The sequence below is a fragment of the Gouania willdenowi genome, chromosome 7 (assembly GCF_900634775.1).
Source record: "Gouania willdenowi chromosome 7, fGouWil2.1, whole genome shotgun sequence".
Taxonomy (NCBI): Eukaryota; Metazoa; Chordata; class Actinopteri; order Blenniiformes; family Gobiesocidae; genus Gouania; species Gouania willdenowi.
This window is the reverse complement of record NC_041050.1, coordinates 7027760-7050085: the sequence shown is the minus strand read 5'-3', so window position 1 is coordinate 7050085 and position 22326 is coordinate 7027760. Positions and strand designations below refer to the sequence as shown.

Sequence of the window (22326 nt, the reverse complement as noted above, 5' to 3'; positions counted from 1 at the left end):
AAATAAAGTGCAATCAACTTCCAGCTAAAATGCATTGAGGAGTGAGGTAGTTTAACAAGGTCTGATGTGGTTCACTGACACGTGCACAATTAAATGTTTTATTGTTAAAGAACATGATTAAAAAAATAGACTTGGACATTTTTTGCATCAATACGATAATTACATGGTGAAATATCACAATATATCGCTGAATCGATATTTTCTTACATTCTTAGTTTAAATACATCACTTTCTAGCTGTAAAGCAGCATTTCTAACCAGCAAATGACAAAAGATAATAATGTGAATACATTTCATTTTCTACACTGTTTGACGTCTTACTTTGGATTCTGTCATTAGCAACAGTTAGCGATGCTTTTAAAATGAAAAGAATGGTTGTAATGTTTCAACGTTTCCCTCCAGGTTCTCAGGGCTCTCCACACTGACTTGCATCAATGCAAATATAAAGAGACGTGGACACGTTTTCCAGCAGAAAGGAGAAAAACAGCTCTCCGACAACATAAATATAATGTGTGATTTGCTTAGGATTAGCATGCTAATGACTAATCATCATGCTAATCAGCTCCGTTTTGTGGCCTCAAATTGCAGAGAGCTGTTGAAAAACAGGAGAGAGTTTGGAAAACTGCTGTGACTTAAAAAACAAGGGAGAACATTCCTTTTGATTTGCTGTTGACTCATGTAATATTGTACTTTAAAATGTTGTCAAAAGATAAATTTGGATCTATTACGTCACATGTCAAACTCAAGAGGCCCGCAGGAAGATTTTTTTCAAAGTCAAAATTACGGCAAAAACTGGACTTTTTGTAAATTGCCAAACAAGTTTTAGATCAAATACGATGGGGGTTGCAGTACTGCATTATTTACAGCGATATTAAATTGCAATTTTTTTAAAAACCTGGAAAATTCTCGCAAATTTTAATAGATTTCTGGCAAATACATTACATTTTCACCAGTTGCTTAACATTCAGGATTTTGTTTGAATTTGTTGCTTCTTCTTTCACAAAAACGTGGATTTTTCTGGTCCGACCCACTTGAAGTCAAACTGGGTTGCATGTGACCCTTGAGGTAAAATGAGTTTGACACCCTGTGTATGACATAAAACTAGGTTTATGTACAAAAAACATGGGGTATAAAAACCACAGGACTTAGTGATCCAATCACCACTTTGAAATAGTAATTATTTAACGTTTTAGAAATGTATGCGTCTTTACTTCCGCCAAAAAAAATACAATTTTCACGTGCGTTCATCTGTTTATTTGTTTGCCTGTTAGCAGTTACCTGTAACCAAAGTTAAACCTTACGCAATGGAAGATTACATTACATTTTGGAAGGGATCTGGATCAATATACTATGGAAGTGGATTAGGGCGAACTTTGATGGAGAAAATTATTTTGGGTAAATCAAGAATAAAGTTGAAATGTTGAGATAAAAGTCAAAATTCCAAAAATGAACTCAAGATACAATATCGTGATAAAAGTCAAAGGTCTGCTAATCAAGTCAAATCTACGGAAGCTGAAGAGGGCCAATTCACCAATACGACAACAAACAGCACATCGTGGCCATCTATAAAATGCTGTGTATCGATGAATACGTAAACTATACTTCAAAATCGGGTTTAATAACAGAAATTCTTATTTTTTTAGCTCAGAAACATGGCATTGTAATTAATTTAAGGACTTTGAAGAGATATTGCCAAAAACTGAATCTGTTCAGAAGGAAAAACCAGTGAAGTTTGGAAGAAATGGATCATTCAGTCCGTCTGTGGCTATTGAGGAGCTACGGAAACAGATTAGAGCCAATTTTGATGGAGACTGTTGTCGTATATGATAAATGGCACTAGTCTTTAGATTTGACTTTATAAACTTTTATCACAATTTTGTATTTAAGTTCATTTTTGAAATTTCGACTTTAATCTCGTCTTTTCAACTTTAATCTGAACATTATATTTGAACTTTATTCTCGAAATTTCAACTTTAATCTTACCATTTTGACTTTATTCTTGATTTGAACAAAATTGTTTTCTCCATCAAAATTGGCCCTAATCCGCTTCCGCAATATACTAATTCTGTATCAGTTTCAAAAATGAAAAAGTCCTTCTCATCACTGGTGAAATTACCCCATTGAGTTTTACTTGAATCGGATCCGGATTGTGCATTTCACCGCAATTTTTCAAAAACAAACGGGGGTACCCATACATTTGGACCAACTGTATTGTTATAAACGGGGAGGTAAATTTGTTCTAAGCCTTTAGACCACCTGTGTCAAACTCATGGCTCGGGGGCCAAATCCGGCCCTTTGGAGCATCGAATTCGGCCCGTAGGAGAAAGTGAAAATGACAGAAAACATGAATTATTGTGTAAATGAAACTCAACAATATTTGCAGGGGCTTATATTGCGTGATTGCAGTCATTTCTAATGTTAAACAGTTGGAAAACTCTCAATTCTTACAAACCCCTTAAATTTTCACATTTCACTTAATCAAATACAAATTGGTCACAAAATCGGGGATATTTAGAGCGAATAACCTGTTGGGACTGATATCTGTAACTTATTGTTTGGATATTGTCGGTTTTTTGCATATTTTGTATGTATTCCTCCATAAAATCTGTAGCCCACTTGAAATTAAACTGCTCCGTATTTGTCCCCTAAACTAAAATGAGTTTGACACCCCTGGTTTGTGTGAATGATCCTGTACCATGATCAGGATCACTGATCCAGAAAACTGCATGTATCAAAGAGGATATTTAGCACTTGGTGGAGATTTGTGCTCTGAGTTCTTCTGTTAGGTTTCTAATATATTTTTACTTTGTTTGCTTTAGTGTACAAATATATGTAAACATGAGTCCCGAGAGCAACCCAGTTCCCACTTTCCCTCCTTCATCTTCCCATGCAGTCTAATAACACAATGATGTTATAGCCATTGGACCAGGAGCCTCTGTCTCAGTCACATTTTTTAAAAGCCATTACAAGAAAAGACAAGTAATTCCAGCCTAATGGAGCTCACACAGCATTCACAAAGGTGTCAAACACTTGCTTCCGACTGTAATGAAGACACTGGTGAAAGCGGGCGTTGAGCTGAAATAAAGCACGGCTGCAGGGTGAGGAGGTCAGCTGGCTGAGAGTGGGTGTCACCAGCCCATTGGACATGCCTGCGTGCTCCATCAGCAGGTGTAGAACTGTGTGTCATGTTTCATATACCCCCATGTCCGCAGGGACCAGCAACCCAGATGGGATTTTAAATGCTGCATTTCATGTGCTATCATTTAGTGGGTTAGTTCACCCCTCATTGGTTTGCCATCTGGTGCCCTCTCTCTGCCTGATGGAAATATTCACACTGGAATGTGGCTGATTACTCTGCCAGAGTCTTTCCAGCAGTTTTACACCATACTCATACATATTCCAGGGAAGAAATTATGTCTAACCAGGGTTATTAGAGGTGGAGTAAATAGACAGACAGGGTAAAGCAGTGTTTTTCAACCTTGGGGTCGTGACCCCATAGGGATCGCCTAGATTTAGAATGGGGTCACCTGAAATGTCTAGTAATTGGTATAAAAAAAACATTTACTGATTAAATTGTATTTTTAATTTTTTTTAATTAGGACCCTATTGTAATGCACCTATTTTTTTTATTATTTTATTGTTTTTTTCTTATATAGGAAATTATTGCATTTTTGAGGGCCTAAACACATTAAAAAACTAATAAAAATGTGTATGCATATTAGGACTGGCGAAAAATTTGATATTTTAGGGGAAGTGCACATGTGAATGGCAAAATGACTCAATAGCGACACTTCTACGAAATTCAGTAGAATTCTGACATCATAATAAATGTAGGGAGTGATGATGTCAGAATTCTTCAGTGTACTGAAGAACTATTACTTCAGTACACTGAGGAATTTCCTGATCTTGATACTGCTGCTATTTCTTTCAACCACAACAGGGTTCTCACCAGGAATTTTTCACAGCATAGGGGGAACACATGGCGCACAAGCGAGCGCGAAGCTTATGGTAGTTAAAGAGTTTGCCAAAACTGACCAAAACTCGATAAACAGTATAAATCTTGACATTTTTAACTCAAAGTCTTACCAGAAAGACAATTCTGGGTTAAATTTGCAAATGAAAAATGCCACACAGACACATTTATTTACAAACAGCCTTTCCACTTTTGGCTTTTTGTCCTGTAAGGGACAGCACGTGTGAGTGAGTTCTGTAGTGTGGCTTGTTTAGGGGAAGGTCTGAGTTACGACGTACTCAGTTATCCATCTAACTGTGCTTTTCATGCCGTTCTGAGAAATAAAAAAAGCAGCGACTCCTAAAACGAGTATTTTAATAGAAAATAAGGTATAAAAATAAATATCAGAATAATGGAAAAATTGTAAAGGACACAGTTTGACTCTATGAATAATATTAAATATTGTTATGATTTGATTTGTACTGTGTGATTGTATAAATTAAAAGTTTAAAAAATATAGATATATCTCAATATGGGTGATATTTTCATTTTCTATATCGCCAAAATAGAAAACAGTACATCTTGAATCACTATATTTTGCACTACATCACACATAAATAACTGTATTCTATACTTAAACTTTCTCAAATACAAATTTAGTCCAAATAAAACGCAGAGTAAAAATCTTATCACTGGCTATTCTAAATTTGTAACACGTTTTAATAAACAGGATCATAACCTAATTCTAGGAAGAAGAAAAAATGTCTCTGGGGTCACCAGAAATGTATGAAATCAAAATAGGGGTCACGACCCAAAACAGGTTGGGAACCTCTGGGGTAAAGGCAAAGACAGGTGAGCTATAGGGACAGAGTAGAGTTCTCAGGGCCTAAAAGTAAAGACATCACTTACCTTTGTTTTTTAAACAAACAAACTGCTCCTGGTACGTGTGTTTCATTTATTTCATCTTCTTTGAAAATAGAATGAAAAATAATCCACATTTAGATCCAGTCTGGATTTTCTGCACTTTGTAAATGCTCCCGTACCCAGAGTCTGCATGGTGTCCCCATTTTCCAGCCAGTCTTTTAAAAACACCAAAGTGATGATAGTCTATGACTATAGATCATCCTCACAGGATCCCCTCAAATTTGTGCAGGACGGAGAGCTTTTACATGCAGACAAGCAGCGGTGGTGTTCCCTCCCTTTATCACAGTTTGCCAGATTAACCAAGCATGAGCCACTGGCCTCACCTTCCAAATATGCTGTTTGGACCTGATAATGCTGCTTATATTACTCCATATGTCTCCATTTTGCACCCCGATCATACATTTTAGCACCCGAGGGGGGAGGAGGAGTGTATTTGTGGGTGTGTGTGTGTTTTGCAGGGAGGAGGAGGTAAGATTAGGTTTTTCTTGGCTGCAAAAATGAAACCAAATAATGAGTTTTAATGCAGCGACCAAATTATTTCCAAAAACTAATAAATCTGGATGATAAAGTAGTAAATATAATTAACATTTTGCATGACACGTGCATAACATAACGTACAGGTTTTTCTTTGACTTGTGATTAAATCATTGAAAATGAAAATAGTCGTTATTGCAAATGAGAGGTGAAATAGTTGGAGATGTTAAAAGCACGCACGCAGGGTGCAGGTGCGTTTGTGAGAGCAGCTTATACATGAGGAAGAGGAGGAGGAGGAGGAGGAGGAGGAGGAGTGAGGAAGGGGGGCGACTTTGAGATGACATTGAGGCTGTGTGGATGGGAGTTGAGTCTCTGGTTGTTGATGTTAGACAGTCGCACAAGGCGAAGCGGCTGCTGCCCGTGTTGATTCAGCCTCCTCCTCTTCCTCCACCACCTCCTCCTCCTCTTCTTCATCCTGGTCTTCAGCACTGCACCCCACCGGACAGCTCCTGTTTGGACCCCCCCTCTAACGTTGCATGGTCCTTTTCAGTCTTTTAATGGAAGTAAAACCTCTTTATGTTTCAAGAAATATTGGGAGTTTACAACTTGGCCCACAGGAGGGATCTACGGATACCTCGTTTGGAGATTTGTGGCAAGCAGCGCACCCTCGGCGGCACAGATCACACATTTACTGTGAGTAACCTGGGTGTCTGTGCACGGTGCATGTGTCTGAACCGTCATAGAATCATTCATCCAATGCATGACTCTTTTTTTTAAGCTGTAGACAAACAGTGAGAGTGATTCAGTTCCAAATATTCTGCTAAGATTAAATATAATTAATTGGCGTTTGTCACCTGATCAAATGTTGTATTGATTGCTACGTTTGCGGCTCTATGCGCTACTGTTAATGTGACAAACGCATTCATGTGGCTTCATTAAAGCGTGTGCTCCAAATCAGTTTGGACGGAATAACGAACCCATTTGTGCAGGCTTGTGCGTAAAGCTTTTACGCATTTGGCGATATCTGTGTCTGTGTGCGTTTTTTGGAGATCTTTGTGTGTTTGTTTGAGACCTCTCTGTATTCCTGTTGCTCTAGTGGAGAAGTGTCAGGAGAATCTGTATGTGGTAATTGGTGGATTTGATTGGGCTTAATCCTCGTGGTATTTGCTTTTTTTTTTTTTTTTTTTTTTTTTTTTTTTGCTTTTACGGTGCGTCTTGAACTGCAAAGTCTGGGGTGCAAAGTGCGTATTTGGATTCTGTATTTCGCCTCAAAGTGTTTATTTTTTATTTTTTTTTTAAATTTGTGTGCACATTTATGTAAGATTCAAATCTATTTTCAGGTAATTGGATATGACTTTGCTACATTTGTGTTTTTGGTGTTTGAATTTGGGGTTGGGGGGTGGGGCATAATTCCGTGTGTCAAAAGATGAAATGCATGTGCCTTTGAATTTCATTCCAACCCTTTTAATTCTAATAATTAGGAATTACAAATTCCTGCACTCATCAGAAATGAAAAAAAAAAAAAAAAAAAACACCAACTCTATTCACGGTTTCAGGTTAACGGCGACTGACGAGCCGTGTGCGCGCAGCTCTCCATCCTCAGACGTTTGGTCCAAAGGTTATAGGTTCTAAAAAAAAAAACAACCGCGAAGCTGCTGTCTACGTGGACCGGTGCTGAAGCCTCCCGTCCGACTGTCAGGACCTCTGCCAAACCCAGAGACATGGCGACGAACGGCACCAAAACGGATGGACAAGTCACAGAACTGAACGAGGTGTCCGCGAACAGCGACAAACCCAAGTCTCTGGACGTGAAAGCCGACAAGCAGAAAAAGGAGATACCTGCCCGAGAGACATGGGGAGGGAAATTTGATTTCCTCCTGTCGTGTGTGGGTTATGCAATTGGACTTGGAAACGTGTGGAGATTTCCATATCTCTGTGGGAAAAACGGTGGAGGTAAACATGTTTTTTTTTTTACCCCTTCACAGCTAATTTACGCACAGCGCACGGCCTTTAAGCTTGGCACAGCTCACCTAACTGACCGTGTCGACTACATGAAAAGAAGGAAAATCAAATACATTTGCAATCCTGATTAATTGAGATCAGGGCTGGCTTTAGGTCAATATATAAATAAATAAATAAATAAAAATAAAGATAAAAAAAATAATTATAAATAAAATAAAAATATATATATGCACAGTGTGTACATATGATTATTTTAAATAACAAGACAAAACAATGCAATTCTGCGACATGACAAACCATTGAAAAAAATGATACAACCCATTTTAAAAATGTGAATAATACACTATAACACCTACAGGTCTAGTGCAAATGTGCAAAAGCAATGCAAAACGGTGCATTCAAAAGTTAAAATAAAATGTAAAAGTTTCAGTGCAAGGAAATGTCTACTTTCCTGTTTGGTTTTACAAGTCAGTAACACAAATCTTAAAAATAATGTAATGAGAGAGGCAAAATAAATCAAAGAAAAATTCAATAAAATAGCATAAATATGGGCAGAAGATCAGCAGGTATAGTTACAGATTTTTAATATCAATATTGAATTAAGAGAAAACATGTACAGTGATTGTAAAGAGTGTGTTTCAAATGTATTATACTTTTTAAAATTATTATTATTATTATTATTATTATTATTAATTTATTTATTGGGGGCTGCAATTTGGTGCCCCTCCAGCGCATGACACCCTAGGCGGCCGCCTGGGTTACCTAGTGGCAAGGCCGGCCCTGATTGAGACACTGCTGTTGCTTTGGTAGCGTTCGTTTTGCCCTCATGCATATATTTAAATATATATATATAGATATATATAACGTGCACTTTTGTTCATTCAGGCGCCTTCTTGATCCCATATTTTTTGACACTCATCTTTGCTGGGATGCCCTTGTTCCTACTGGAATGCTCTCTCGGCCAGTACACCTCCATTGGAGGGCTGGGCGTGTGGAAACTGGCTCCAATGTTTAAAGGTATATAAAATGAAATATACTGTTTCTGACAATAATATATCCAAAGAGGTCCAGTTTAGATTGTTATTTATGATATAATTTGGAGGGCACATGGAAAAGAAAACATTTTCTACACCATTAATTTATCTTTCTATGACAGGTGTGGGCCTTGCAGCCGCTGTCCTGTCCTTCTGGCTCAACATTTACTACATTGTAATCATTTCTTGGGCCATTTACTATCTGTACAACTCCTTCACTGCTGTAAGTATTATGATTATTATTATTATTATTCACAATGCTCATGAGAATAATGTCAAGCTGAAACCAGCATCACGTCAGGGTTGTTGGTGAAGCAATAGTGTCCAATAAAAGCTTGAAATCTTTGTGAGGAACTTTTTTTTTTTTAATGAAGTTTGTTTTGTTTTTTAGGATCTTCCATGGAGCTCATGTAACAACCAATGGAACACAGATAAATGCTACACAAACTACAGCATTGCAGACACCACCAACCTCACCAGTGCAGTGGTGGAGTTTTGGGAGTAAGATCACGTCGGATCCAGTGTTCATTTTGACACCAAATTTGGATTTAGTTTTTGTCCAAACTTCATCTCAACTATTTGCTTTATAGTCTATTTTTAGTCAACTAAATGATAATAACATTTTACTCCACTATATTTGTTACAGTTATCGACTAAAATGTGCAGCATAACTTTATGCCATTTTTCAAAAAGTTTCAATCACCATTGATCAACCTTATATGAATATATCAATACGTAAGACCACATGACTTACATTAGCAATACTTCCCATTGGATCACTTAGCGCATACGTGTCAAATTCAAGGCCCGGGGGCCAAATTCGTCCCACTCCAGAAACTAAAAACGATTGGAAAAAAACTTGAAACTTTTCATAAATGACCAACTAATTCAGTTGTAGATATCTCAGTACATTCAAATACATAAAGTCAATTAAATTCCACAATCTTTTCAGGGCTCAGTTTTCCACTTATCACATGACGGCAATCATTTTTAATCTGAAATTGTTTAAAGAACTCTCAACTTTTCCAAAATCTGGCAAATTTTCAATTCAATTTTATTTATATAGCGCAAATTACAATAGTCATCTCGAAGCGCTATCAAAATATAAAATTCTTAAGAAAAAAAGAAAAAAAAATCTAAGAAATCCAGATGAACAAGCATTTCTCCTCAAATTATTCCCTGAAATTTCCCCAAATTCAGGGAAATTTAAGTGACGTTCCTGCAGGGACTGATTTACTCATACTTTATCATTTGTATAATCAGAAAAGTTTTATTCGCCAGCTACAGTTTAAAACCAATACAAGGAATTTAACTTTGTAGATGGTGCGAAGAACAAAAAAATAAACCACTATAATAATAAATATAAAGGATGGATATACAGTATATTTGTAGATTTATACACTGAAGTGCAAACCAGGGCACGTGCATGAATTTGTTCTTATTCCCACCTAAAATCTGTGGCCCACCTCAGGTCAAAATGGTCCGAATTTGGTCCCTGAATTGAAATAAGTTTGACACCCCTGATTAACAAAAGTTTCTTTGGTTGGATACCTTCCAAAAAAAATGAAACTTAGTTCTGATTGGATTTCGTCCCATGTGAACATTATTTGATTTAATTATTTTTGAATATGTAAAAACTATACGTAGAAAATAAAATGAATGTAACGAAACAAGTTAATTTCCAAAAATAAATAAAAAAAAAAAAACACAAAGAAAGAAGATTTCAATTAAACATTTACACATTCAAAAAAACGAGTAGGAAGAAGTCTGACGTATTTACTCCTACCTGTCTTATAAGCATTACAAACTATTTATCTATGAGCTACTTATATATACACACTCATATGTGTACCAATGCATTATATTTTTGCTTTTATGAGTTACCAAAAATATTATTATATTTCAATATTTCAATACAGTTTTCTTTCACCACAAAAAAAAAAAAAAAAAAAAAAAAAGTCATTTGTAGTTTATGACGAAAATTGTTATTGAAACAAAATGAACACTGGCCGGCTCCCTTTTTGGCCTTTTTATAATTTTTTTTACCTCAGAAGTGCTTAAAGGTGTCCTGCATGCATCCCTGAGCTACATAAAAGACGCTTCCCTCTGCTGCATGGTTATAATCCTGTGTGTGTATAATAGTCTTATTGTTGCTTGCTCTGACTTATAGGCGCAATGTGCATGAAATGACTGATGGCTTGGAAAAACCAGGCCAGCTCCGAATGCCACTGGCAATAACACTGGCCATTGCCTGGGTCCTTGTGTACTTCTGTATCTGGAAAGGGGTTAGCTGGACAGGGAAGGTAAGACGCTAACCAACATCTTTTACGCTGTAGTGGCGAAATTTGACAGATATGCTATAATTATGAGCATAACGTTCTCAAAATAACTCAGGTTGTCGTCAGTTTTGGTTCAAATTGGTTTTAAAGTGAGAAAATTGGTCAACTTGTGTTCATATAATCTGTTTTAGCCTCATGGCGGCTCCTCTAATTCCATTCCTCCTGACACAGTGTGTGTAATGAGTGTGGATTGGAGATATGGACGAGCAACAAACAGAAAAACGCCACAAATCTGGTTTTGTCCTCTCCACTCACTCCCAAGCATTTTCTCTCCCTTGTGATGCCACATTTTGAAAGTCTACTTCATCACATGACCGTTGCAAATAAAATTAGCCTTGGCTACAATGTAAGCCCCCCCCCCACCCCCCACCCCACCCACTCCCTTCACTTTGCCTATAAATTGCTCGCACTCACTAATGCACAGAAAACCCACGAGAGCTGGCTCAATTGGAATCAGGGTTGGGATCAATTGTAATTGTAATCGCGTAATTGATAATTACTATTATGGCATAATTATAATTGTAATTGTAATTTTAAAAATGTTTTGCTGTTGTAATTAAGTTCATATAGTAATTGCAATGCAAATTCTATAAAAATTGTCAATTATAATTGAATGTAAAACTGAGGAACCATGTTACAGTTCCATATGTAGTTAATTATTAAAATGTGTTTCAAGTTTTCCCACTTTTAAAAGAAATATAAATCTATTATACTGACACAAAAAAGGCTCAGAAACCTACAATAAAAATATTGAAACCTATATTTTTATTGATTAGGAAGCCTAACAAGGTAACCAATAGATAGGAAAGAAATTAGATGACAGATATTTGTTTTAAGTGTATTTTAAGCTGACTTAGGACCCGTTATTGTAAAAGATGTTAACAGAAAGCTACGGTTAACTTTAATTAGGTTGTTTAAGTGTGATTTTAACGCAATTTAAATTTAGTAATTGAGTTTCTAAGGATAAAAAAATATTGTCATTTAGATGTAATTGGAAAAAATGTTGGTTACTATAACTGTAATTGAACATGGGTAATTGAAAACGTAATTGTAACTGAAAAATGTAATTGACCCCAACCCTGATTGGAATGGTCACAAATATTTTGTGCTTTTTCTCCATTTTCTTTACAACAAAACGCTCTTTCTTCACTGCTTTTATTTAAATGCACCATTCTGTGAATCCTCCATTACGCCAACAAATGGAACAATCGCATCCTGCTGACATCTCTCTCATTTATCTTTTTTATAGGTCGTTTACTTCTCCGCCACATATCCTTACTTCATGCTGTTTATTCTCTTCATTCGCGGAGTGACTCTTCCTGGAGCTAGAGAGGGAATTCTGTTCTATATCACCCCAGACTTTGAAAAGCTCAAGCAGTCTGAGGTAATGACACGGTGTTATGTGATTCATAGCTCTGTGTGCAGCAGCAGCAGCAGCAGCAGCAGCAGCAGCAGCAGCATGGCCGACTGAGCACTAGTCAGTTACATCTTTGTGCTCCTTTTGTCAGGTATGGCTGGATGCAGCCACTCAGATCTTTTTCTCCTATGGATTGGGACTGGGCTCGCTCATAGCGCTGGGCAGCTACAATCCATTCAATAATAATGTTTACAGGTAAGACATGGATTTCAGGATGTAAATTCACGAGTCAATGAGAGTGAAAGCTGCAGGTTATATTTCATATGAGAGTGAATCAGCAAAGATGAAATTAATGAATTATAAGTACTCACGTTACTGTAATTGAGTCACTTTTATGGCTACTTGTACTCAAACAAGTAATTTTACTTGTACTTAAGTATGTTTTAAAAGAAGTAAAGCAATTTGTTACATTTTTAAACCCAACCGTTACTGAGTATATTATTATTTTTTGGTTTTAAAATGATTAACGGACATTGTGAAACTACAAAAAATGAAATGACCAGACAATCAAATGCATCACATCATAGCCGACCAATCAGACATAATGCACGGCGCCAAAACAAGTTTTATTTTATAAATTGATCTATACTCAGAGCCTGAGAATTTATTTTGAATTGAATTAATTGGCATTATTATTATTTTTTTTTAAATAATTGCACATTTTGACAAACCTTTTATTTTATACAGGAAAATAAATTACGTTTCAATTCTGCAAGATTTTATTTCTTCCTTTTGAAGTTTATACATGAGATAATTACTGTATGCAAGGGAACCGTGGCAAGATTTAATACCAAAAATAAACTAGTACTAGTAACTTTCACTTACTATTCCATTCAGATACTTCTACTGGAGTATCAGTGTTCTTTACACCTCTGGGAATCAGGACAGGAAGTAATTAAACTCATGTTCTTATATAATCCTCACTCTGTGATTTAATAAGATTCCTCAAAAGATCTTAATAAAATGTCCTAATTCATCCTAATTAATTAATAATTTTAATATTTAATTTTTACATTTAAAATTACATATTTAATATAATATTGTTTTTCTTCCTTTGTCTGCATATGTTGTCATGGTAAATACATTATATTGCATAGTTGTGACCATCACCATCTATTAGCATATCTATTAATATATAGCAATAATCTAATAATATAAATTGTCATGCATTATTAAAGTTCATTAAAGTAGCACAAAAATAGCCCAAATTAAAGATTACCTCCAGTAAGGAGGTCATATTTTCACTGTTTATTTGTTAAGCTTGTCTGCTTGCAGGATTACATCAAAAATACTTAAACACAGACAGACCTTACACCATGGAATATCCAATATTAATCTTGGAGAGGATCCGGATTAACATATTGATTTCATATTTCTCAACATTGGTGGAAATTTTCACAAAGTTGCACAAGAAAAGCCAAATAAAAGATTATTAACTCCACAAAGGAGGTCATATTGTCACTGTTTACATTATATTTTAACCAAAGATAGACTTAATGCAATGGAAGATTCACTAATAATTTTAGAGGGGATCTGGATCAACATGATTCCGGATCAGTTTCAAAAATCGGAGAAAAAAAAAAAACGTATTTCTCATTATTGGTGGAAATTTAAATATTCATGCATCGGTTCACAATTGACCGATCTTTATGAAATATGACTCCGTTATGTCAGATTGGTTTCTCAGTTACCCCAGCGACTTTTATCCAAATTGGATCTGGTTTGCACATTTTATCACAGTTTTTTTTGCCCCTTCAATTTGCCCTACTGCACCGTTATTAATGGGAATATACATTTCTTACAAGCCTTTAAAACCTGAGCCAGTTGTGACAAATCATGCTCAAGAGGGGGAATTACCAGCAAATAACATTCATTTAACGTTCATTTAGCATAAACCACTAAATGATCAACACAACCCACATAATAACACAAAGAAGGCAACAAGTGGCTGCAGGGTCAAGCCAGAACTGAGGGTCTTCACAGGATTTATAGTTGGTAACCCCTCCCCCTCACACCTGAAACCAGTGATCAATCAAGCCCTGATTAGGAGACACAAACACGGCACCATTGATCCAGATACAGTAAGTGTGAATATCTGGCAAAGTGGATATTGTTTGAATCTAATATAGTCTAAAATAAAACCAATGTGTTTTTGTCTCATGAATCTTCAGGTAAATTGAATTTCACTGCAGTTTTCTTAATTCTAAAATACATTTCTTACTTTTAAAATTCCAAATTAGTTCTATAAAGCGTCATGCATATTCAGAACAGGACCAACTTAATGGATTTTGATACATTTTGAAGGGGATTCAGATCAATATACTGATCCTGGATCATCCCTATTTGTCATTATTGGTAATTTGGACCAATTTTATTGTTACTATTGAGGATTGAAAATTCTTACAAGCATTTACAGTGTGAATGGTCATTGTACCATGGAAGTGCTCTTCTTTGAATAATATAATATATAATAATGTATAGTAATATATTGTAATATAGTCCAAAAACTATATATATAAATAACATATAACTCATGCATTTACAGTTAAATTGAATTTCTTTACAGTTTTTTTAATCCTAAAATATTTTTTTTACTTTTGGAAACAAAAATCTAATAATATAAATCATCTAAATATGCAGGACAGGTCATTAAAGTTGAAACAATTGTATATTTTTCTACATCTGTAATGTTTTTCTTCATCAGGGACTCCATCATTGTGTGTTGCATCAACTCCTGTACCAGTATGTTTGCTGGCTTTGTCATCTTCTCTATTGTTGGCTTCATGGCCCACGTGACCAAGAAAGACATTGCTGATGTAGCAGCTTCAGGTAAAATCACTCTCGTCCTCTGTAATAGATCTATCCTTGGCCTGGGAAACAAATGTGCACTAAACACATTAGTGTGCACGTAGCTCTGCAGCACAGTTGAATTAAAACTTTGCTTCCTGTGATCCAGGTCCTGGATTGGCTTTCCTGGCCTACCCAGAGGCTGTAACCCAGTTGCCCGTCTCTCCTCTTTGGGCCATTCTGTTCTTCTCCATGCTGCTCATGCTGGGGATAGACAGCCAGGTGAGGGGCTGGGAAATGATCCGCTTCGGGCCTGACCTAAATATTTAAATGCAGGGACATATCATACAGCTTCACCCCCTGCTCCCTGCATGATAAGCATGCACGTGGACAAGTAGCTTGGAGGTTGGCTGTGTCACCTACATATGCCCACAGGTCTCACTGTCTGTGTGGTGTTGCTTTGCGTATCATATTTGGTCATACACACGACCACTGAGGTTAGAAAAAGTATAAATGTTATTCCACACTAGCAAGAACATACAATAACTCATATCTCCATTTGCCAAAATGGCTTCCGAGAAGTATTTGATTGGTTATGATGAATATTACCTTTGTTTTATTGCCTCCAAATTTGGTTTGGTATGAACTTCAACTCTTAGTTGTTTGCCATCAAAATATGAATTATATGAAATATATCATTGGAATTGGAAAACGCTGTTGCTGTTGTAATAGTAATTGAATTATAATTGAGTTCAGATAAATTACTTTCTCATTGTAATTGTCATAGAAGTTCTATACAAACTGTCATTTAGATTTGCATTAAATGCACACTTGTTACAGTTCTTTGGCTTAGACATATATAGTAAACAATTATTAAAACATGTTTCAGATCAACTTTAGGATTCACCATTTAAAAAAATATAAATCTAGGGGTATACTGACAGAAAAAAGGCTAATACGCCCACATCAAAAATATTAATACTAATATTTGTATTGATTAGAAAAGTAACCAAGAGATGAAAAACAAATTAGATGATCGATAATACTTTTAGCATATTTTACAGCTGATTTAAGACATGGGTCAAACTGAGTCGTTATCATAAGAGATGCTAACAGAAAGCTAACACAAGAGGAACATTACTTTTAATAAGGGTTATTTATTAAATTGTGATTAATTGTAATTGAGCTTTAGTAATTGAGAACATAATTGTAAATGACTTCGTGAGGAAATGGTGAATTATTGCGATAGATGAACCACAGAAAAGCTCCTCAAAATGCGTTATATATGCAAAGGAATACAGGGAAGGACTTGGTCCGCAGCAAAGGGAACGACAGAAGTGTCGTGATGACCAAAGTAAGTAATACAATAACGGTAAAAGTTCAGACTTTTTACCTGGAATACAATGATACAAATACAGCACATTTTAGCTCTACATTTCAAGAACTGTGTTGCTACTGTAGCAGGCTATTAAATGTGATTATATTAACACAATAATGCCAAATGCAGTAGCTTGATATGAATTATATTATCATAATCACACTAGAAAATTAGTTAAGAGCTGCTGATATCAAAAATTCACTTACCTGACAAGAAACGAGCCAAACAAATTTGGATGTTGTCCAGATTTTTGCTTCGTAGATCCTGGTTTAGCTTCGCTAACCACAAACACCTCCTTTTCTCTGATCATTTTTGACATTGTTCTCTCTGATTTGTGATCACTTTTGGCGGTCTATAAAACTCCCAATGTTTTTCATGGTCTGACCAAGTGGTACAGCCAAAAACACGGCAATAATTCATCATTTCCTCTCGAAAATTCGGGAGTTGCTTGTGTGCGTGCGGTTTGTTTTGCTGCTGCAATATCGGCAAACTTGCGACTTCTGGGTTGATGGCGCGCTGTGAATACTTTCTATCAGGCTGTGTTTACGATTGTTATGGTTCTGTCCTTCAGTTCTGCACTGTGGAAGGCTTCATCACGGCTCTGGTGGATGAGTTCCCCAGAGCTCTGAGGGGTCGACGAGAGATCTTCATCGCTGTTGTCTGTCTGGTCTCATATGTGATTGGACTTTCAAACATCACACAGGTAAGGCAGGGCTCAGCGATCTAATGTGACCCACTGACTATTCACGAGCTAAACAAATGACAAGCAAACTTTTCAGATTGATGTGTTGATATTGTAATTGTTTGTATAACAACTGAAGAGTAAATCCTTGGTACCATTTTGTTCCTATTTTTGCAAACAGGGAGGTCTCTATGTGTTTAAACTGTTTGACTACTACTCTGCCAGTGGGATGTGTCTGCTATTCTTGGTCTTCTTTGAATGCATCTCCATATCCTGGTGCTACGGTGTGTATCATCAGTGGTTTATTCTAATGATTAATTTATTAACTCTGCCAAGTAGGTCATATTTTCAATAGCGTTCATTCATTTTCCTTTGTCTGTTGACTGTTCACTGTGGGACTTTGAAAAAGTCCCCTAACCCTAGCATCCAGGACTCATTTGAAAAGCTAAATGAAAAGTAAAAAAAATAAATAAAACTACTACTTAACAGATTTTTATCAATTTTAGAGGGGATTCAGATCAATATACTGATTCTGGATATTCGTTTCAAACATTTAAAAATCCTTATTTCTCATCATTGGCAAAAATTCACATCTGGGTTGTGTTGGATTGGTTTCTCAATGATTCGACCAAGTTTCATCTGGATCGGATCAAGATTGTGCATTCTATCACGATTTTTCAAAAAGAATGGGGGTGCCCATACATTTGGACCTACTGTATCGTTATTAATGGGGATAGAAATGTCTTCCAAGCCTTTAATGTGTGAATGTTAATGTATGAATGATTCAAATAACTGCTAATATCTTTGATAAAGAGGAGATTTGGCACTTGGCGGAGATTTGTGCTCTCTGAGTGCTGTTTTTATATGCATTTCTTTATTTATCTGCAGTGAAACTGATATAGTAGAGAGAAAACCATTAGATTCTTGGATTAAACATGTCACACCTGTGTAGAAAGATTTCCCACTGCTTCAAAATAAATGTTTACCGTGAAGGTCATGAGCACTCGCGTGTTCCACCTCTCCACCCTCATCACCATGCATGACAGACCAGCGGCAAATTGAAATGAATTGAATATGAATATCATGACCATGGATTCATTTGTCTCGCAGGTGTGAACAAATTCTACAACAACATCGAGGAGATGATTGGCTACAAGCCGTGTGTATGGTGGAAGTTGTGTTGGGTCGTGTTCACTCCTCTCATTGTTGGTGTGAGTAATCTAAAGTACGGCTTTTCAACCTGTGAGTTGGGACCTAAAAGGTGGATTGCAGAACTTTTCTCAGTGGGTGATAGTGAAAAAATATTCATGGAGTTTTATTTTGAAGAGGAATAAATATTGCAGCTGAGCGACAGCTATTCTTATGTCCAGTTTTATTGTTACAAAGTGGTTTTTGCATATTTAATTGGTTTGTACTTATTTTTTATGCTATTAATGTAATATTTTAATGTAAAACCCATCTTTCAACACAAGTTGAGCAGATCCCATGTATTTTATTATTATTGTTTTATGCTGTATATTTTGTGACTGTTTTTACATTGTATTTTATAATGTTTGCTGTACTGCACTTTGGGCAGTTGTAGCTTTTTTGAAATGTGCTGTATAAATAAAGTTGACATTGACATTGACATTGACATAAAAACATATAAAGGCATCTTTTTAAAACTCCTGGAAAAAATTTAATTAAAACCTTATTTCTTTCAGTTGGGTTGATTTTTAGATTTTTAATTCAATTAAAAATCTACAGACCGAAATGGGCAATATTATCGGCCCATCAATATCATCACCCGATATTTGCCATAAAATGTAATATTTGTTGACAGAATCAGTTTTTCCACTGATATAGCACTTTTTTCATTACTAAAGTTGAATAAATATTCTTGTTTTGCACAGATGATGTTTATCTATAGAACACATCCAGTGGGGCATCACATTAAAAGTAGGCTTAACCTGTTATTTCCATGGAGATAATATATATCGTTAAAAATTTGCATATCAGATATTGGCAAGAAGATAACATTGAACATCCCTATAGTTGACAGTTCTCAGCAAAATTCACATACTCGGCATCTATAGCTGTGATCAACAACTGAGATAATATGATAAATGTATCAATCTATGATGTTTTTATGAATAAAACTTTGGTGCAGGTGGGTCCCTGAGGAAATAAACTTGCGCACCACTGCTTAACACTAACAAAAGTGAACATGCAAATTCACGAAACATTAAATAAAGTCCATATTGCCCACAGTCACTCATGTCAGGATGCTTAACACGTGTTGTGTCTCCCACAGGGTGTGTTCTTGTTCAGCGCCATACAAATGGTTCCTCTAAAAATGGGCAGCTACGTGTTCCCGGCCTGGGGTCAGCTCATAGGCTGGCTCATGGCGCTGTCTTCTATGGTTCTCATACCTGGTTATATGATCTACATGTTCTTCGGACTCAAGGGCACTTACAAAGAGGTAAAAAGAAAATCACGTTATGCTTGCCTAACCCTAACCCGTAACCTGCCTTTGATTCCCTAATCCAAACTGGATTGGTCCTAGGACCATTCAGGGGGTTTCATTGAAACAAATAATCAAATGTCTCCTTCTAATTCCAGCAATATTATTTTGTCTTCTTTTGAATAGTATGTGTAGGTTTCATTTGTTCAGGCAATTGTTACTTTAGAAATTCACTTTGATCTCCTGACATGTCAGTTGCCAGTCTTCATCAGAGGCGTCTGCTGTTTGCTTTGTATTCTTTGAAGTTTCCTTGACTTATGCGTAGTAATTCCAGCAAGAGTGCTGAAATTACTACGTAGAAGATCCAAATTCCAGTAAGACTGCTGGAATTACCAGGCGAAAGTCAAGGTCATTTTAAACGACATCAACAGACGCCTCTTTAATCTCCTTAACTTTGCATGTCAATTGCGAGTCTTCGTCAGAGGCCTTGATTTCTCAAAATTATTATTTCAAAATTCCAGCGAGGTTGCTGGAATTACTAGGTCGGAAGTCAATGAAACCGCAAAGGAAACATCAAAGCAATCAGCAGACACTTCTGACAAAGACTAATTCCAAAAAGATTGCTGGAATTACTACGCAGAAGTCAAGGAAACTTCAAATGAAACATCAAAGCGATCAACAGTCGCCTCTGACAAAGACTGGCAGTTGACAGTTGAAACATGTCAGGAGATCAAAGTGGAATTCCTAAGAAACAGTTGTCTGAATAAATGAAACCGTAACACATTAAATATCACATTCAATAATTTGTGTACAGCCAAACATCCTCTTTATCTTGATGTCGTTTTTCTCTCCACCAGCGGCTTCGGATAATGCTCCAGCCTCCTGCGGTTGTGAGGCGTCCTCAGGAGAATGGACCGGAGCAGCAGGTTGAGACCAATACCGCCAACCTCTCGAGCCCGGCCAACCCGACCAGCCCTGCCAATCCCGCCCCAGGAAACCCGACCAGTCCGACCAGCACAGCCCCGGTGAACTCAACCAGCCCTGTGACGCCTGCAGCACCAGCAGCTGCTTCCAGCCCCATGAACCCAGCCACCAGTCCCACCGTCACCATCACCACCATAACCACCACTGCTACAGCCATCCCAGCCACAGCCACCACCACAACTGTTAGCCCAACCAGCCCGCCACCCAACCTATCCAGTCCCATAGAGCCCGTTAACCCACCCAACCCAACCAGCCCGTCAACCAACCTGACCAATGCAGAGGCCAACGTGTAGTCAACAAAGAAACCCTCATGGAGCATGTAGACAAAAGAGAACATTACAAAGGACTTCCAGATTATAATTGATACACCTACCTCCAGGGGCAATATGTGATCAAACACATCTTCAAATCATGTTTAATTTGTCTTGCATTTGTGAAACCAGGCAAATGATGTCTTGTTGTTGGTTTTGCGTTCATCAAAGACTGTTAGTGTCCACCAAAACCAACGTAATTCTGGTTTAAAAAAAAAAAAAAAGATGTAAACATACTGTGTAATACTGTGAGAAAAGAAAAAAAACCTAGAGATATATAATAGAGATTTGTTGAATATCTTCATGAATCGAGTAAATACAGTGTGAGTATAGTAGATGAAGTAGTGAACAAAGTTGACGTAGTCGAGGAGTGCAAAAGGGGTGGCGTCAATTTAAATGTGGATGTTTACTAAACCTCACACAGTGGTCTCTTTTCCAAACGTCGCTCTCTGTGAGGTAAACCTTAGGCCAGTAAACGAAAAACGGGGAGCTCCGAGTAAGCACAATGCCAATAAGATGTTCATGTTTTGGAATCCTGGAAGGATCCAGTATTTGTTGCAAAAGATTTTTGTGTGTGTGAGAGAGACTGTTATTTTTCCTTCTGTTGATTTTTTTATTTCAGTATAAAAAAAGAAGAAAAAAAAATTACAGAGAAAACTTTTATGTGATCTAAACATTTTAGACTTATTTTTAGGATGTTTTATACTATAAGTGTTGTGACGGAGGACCAAAATCAAAAAGGCAGACAAAAGAAAAAACTATGCCAGTTAGTATTTGGTTGGCAAAGCACAGGGTAAGAAAAAAAAAAAAAAGTACAAAAAAGAGAAAAGCACAGGGTTAGAAGAGTGATTTCCAAACATCAAATCTCCCTTAATGCTGACAGTCAATCCTGTTTACGTTTTGCATGCTTTCCTCAGGAACATCAGTGACCAATTTTTCTGAAATGTCTCCTGACAAACAAAAGAAGTAGAACAAGAGAAGGCCTTAAGCCACCAATTGCAACTAAGGCCGTGGTCTGTTTACATGACTGGGCACATTTACAAAAAAAACACCACTTTGTATGCTAGTACAAAACCAGGACCAACTGTGTGTTCAAGTTCAGTCACAATAAGTTGTTTTTTCCTATTGTCTCCTATTGTTTCCTATTGTTTTTCCCATAATAAACTATTGTTTGATAATCAAACTATTGTTTGATAATGGGATGTCGATTGTAAAGTTGCACATGCTAAAATAAACAGCAACTTTTTGCAAAATTTAGCAACATAACAAGGTTTAAAAAAAATTTGACTTTTTTTTATGTTACTTTCGACCAGATTTACAGCAATATTTGTGAAATATAAATGTGAATGTTAAATATAAATGTTAAATAAAAATCTTAATGTTTAATCTAAATGTTAAATCTAAATGCTAAATCTTAATGTTATATTTAAATATAAATGTTACATTTAAATATAAATGTTACATTTGAGTATAAATGTTAAATCTAAATGCTAAATCCATCCATTCATCCATTTTCAGACCCACTTCTTCCTGTTTTTCAGGGTTGCTGGGTAAATGTTAAATCTAAATGCTAAATATTAAATCTAAATGTTACATTTAAATCTAAATGCTAAATCTAAATGTTAAATCTTAATTTTAAA

The 22326-nt window shown here is 36.4% G+C and overlaps 1 protein-coding gene across 1 annotated transcript; it reads left to right on the top strand.

The window, feature by feature from the left end:
• The first annotated feature begins 5676 nt into the window (after positions 1-5676).
• On the top strand, positions 5677-21531 carry LOC114466554 (sodium- and chloride-dependent GABA transporter 1-like). Its single transcript, XM_028452072.1, has 15 exons — positions 5677-6042; positions 6906-7302; positions 8197-8328; positions 8468-8568; positions 8737-8846; positions 10516-10648; positions 11934-12068; positions 12193-12296; positions 14806-14930; positions 15058-15170; positions 16838-16969; positions 17130-17232; positions 18059-18159; positions 19242-19409; positions 20249-21531. The coding sequence occupies exons 2-15, from the start codon at positions 7071-7073 to the stop codon at positions 20666-20668; spliced, it is 2109 nt and encodes a 702-aa protein (XP_028307873.1). The 5' UTR covers positions 5677-6042; positions 6906-7070; the 3' UTR covers positions 20669-21531.
• Positions 21532-22326: the final 795 nt, after the last annotated feature.